Below are 981 nucleotides of genomic sequence, written 5' to 3' on the forward strand. Positions count from 1 at the left end.
GATTGCAATCATTCCAAGATTCCCCATCACAGTAATCACATAGATGGCCAAGAAAAGCAAAAAGAGAAGAATGTGAAACTCTGGGTAGTCAGAAAATCCCAAGAGAATGAATATGACTGAAGTACTCCAATTTCTGTCAGAGATTATCATGGCTAAGGTTGAAAGCAATTTGAAAAGAAATCTTGAAAAACAGAAGGGTACAGCAATAAGAACACAAGTAATAACATGAAGAAGGCAGATTTAAATAAATGACAAAGGATATTTAAAGGAATTTATCACTTCCCTGATGAAAGGAAATGTTTCTGGGTGGATAAAAGGTCAACTTTGAAGTCAGTAAGTCCCAGATTCTTATATTATCTCTGACAAGTAATAGTTTGTGTCCCTGCATTAATCACTTAACCTACTGGTGACTCAGACAATTTACAATTACTCCAAGTTACAGATCAATTGCCAGTCTAGTTTAGAAGAGTAGATTTCACAGAAAAATCTCCTTATTGTAATGAATTTATGGATTTAGACAACATAATAAAGTAATTCAGTAGTGAAATTACTATTTATGAAAAGTCAAACAAAATCAGATTTTGAATTGAATGAATGAGGGCAATGGAACACAAGACGGACTCACACTTTACAGAAGAACAAGGACAGGAGAGGAGTGGAGTGGAGACTAGAAAAGAATGGTTAAATGTTGAGTGGTGTCTTGAAGTAGGTGTTAATAACTAGATATGTCGTGATTCTGAGTGTGACAGCCATATAACACAGGAAATGATACAAATGGGAGTTCTTCTCAAACCTTGAAAATTCTAAATCAACATTTGAAAAATAAGCTTATTTATTTGTTTGTTTTTTTCTTTCCTACCATCCCTTTCTAAACAGGAATAAAACAAAATAATTTTATACTCCAATCCTTATTCCTTTTAAATTTTTGCCTACCAAAGTTCTTGACATCCTACCTGCAATCGTTTACCTGCATAAATCCAT

At 33.5% G+C, this 981-nt stretch overlaps 1 protein-coding gene across 1 annotated transcript in view; it reads right to left on the reverse strand.

Moving 5' to 3' along the window:
• LOC140516986 (olfactory receptor 5D18-like) overlaps window positions 1-150 on the reverse strand; it is a 945-nt gene extending 795 nt beyond the window's left edge. Inside the window, exon 1 of the mRNA XM_072627839.1 lies at window positions 1-150. This exon is cut by the window's left edge and continues 795 nt beyond it. Within this exon, the coding sequence (XP_072483940.1) occupies window positions 1-150 (150 nt within the window).
• Between the last annotated feature and the right edge of the window lie 831 nt (window positions 151-981).

This window comes from Notamacropus eugenii, assembly GCF_028372415.1.
Source record: "Notamacropus eugenii isolate mMacEug1 chromosome Y unlocalized genomic scaffold, mMacEug1.pri_v2 SUPER_Y_unloc_2, whole genome shotgun sequence".
NCBI lineage: Eukaryota > Metazoa > Chordata > Mammalia > Diprotodontia > Macropodidae > Notamacropus > Notamacropus eugenii.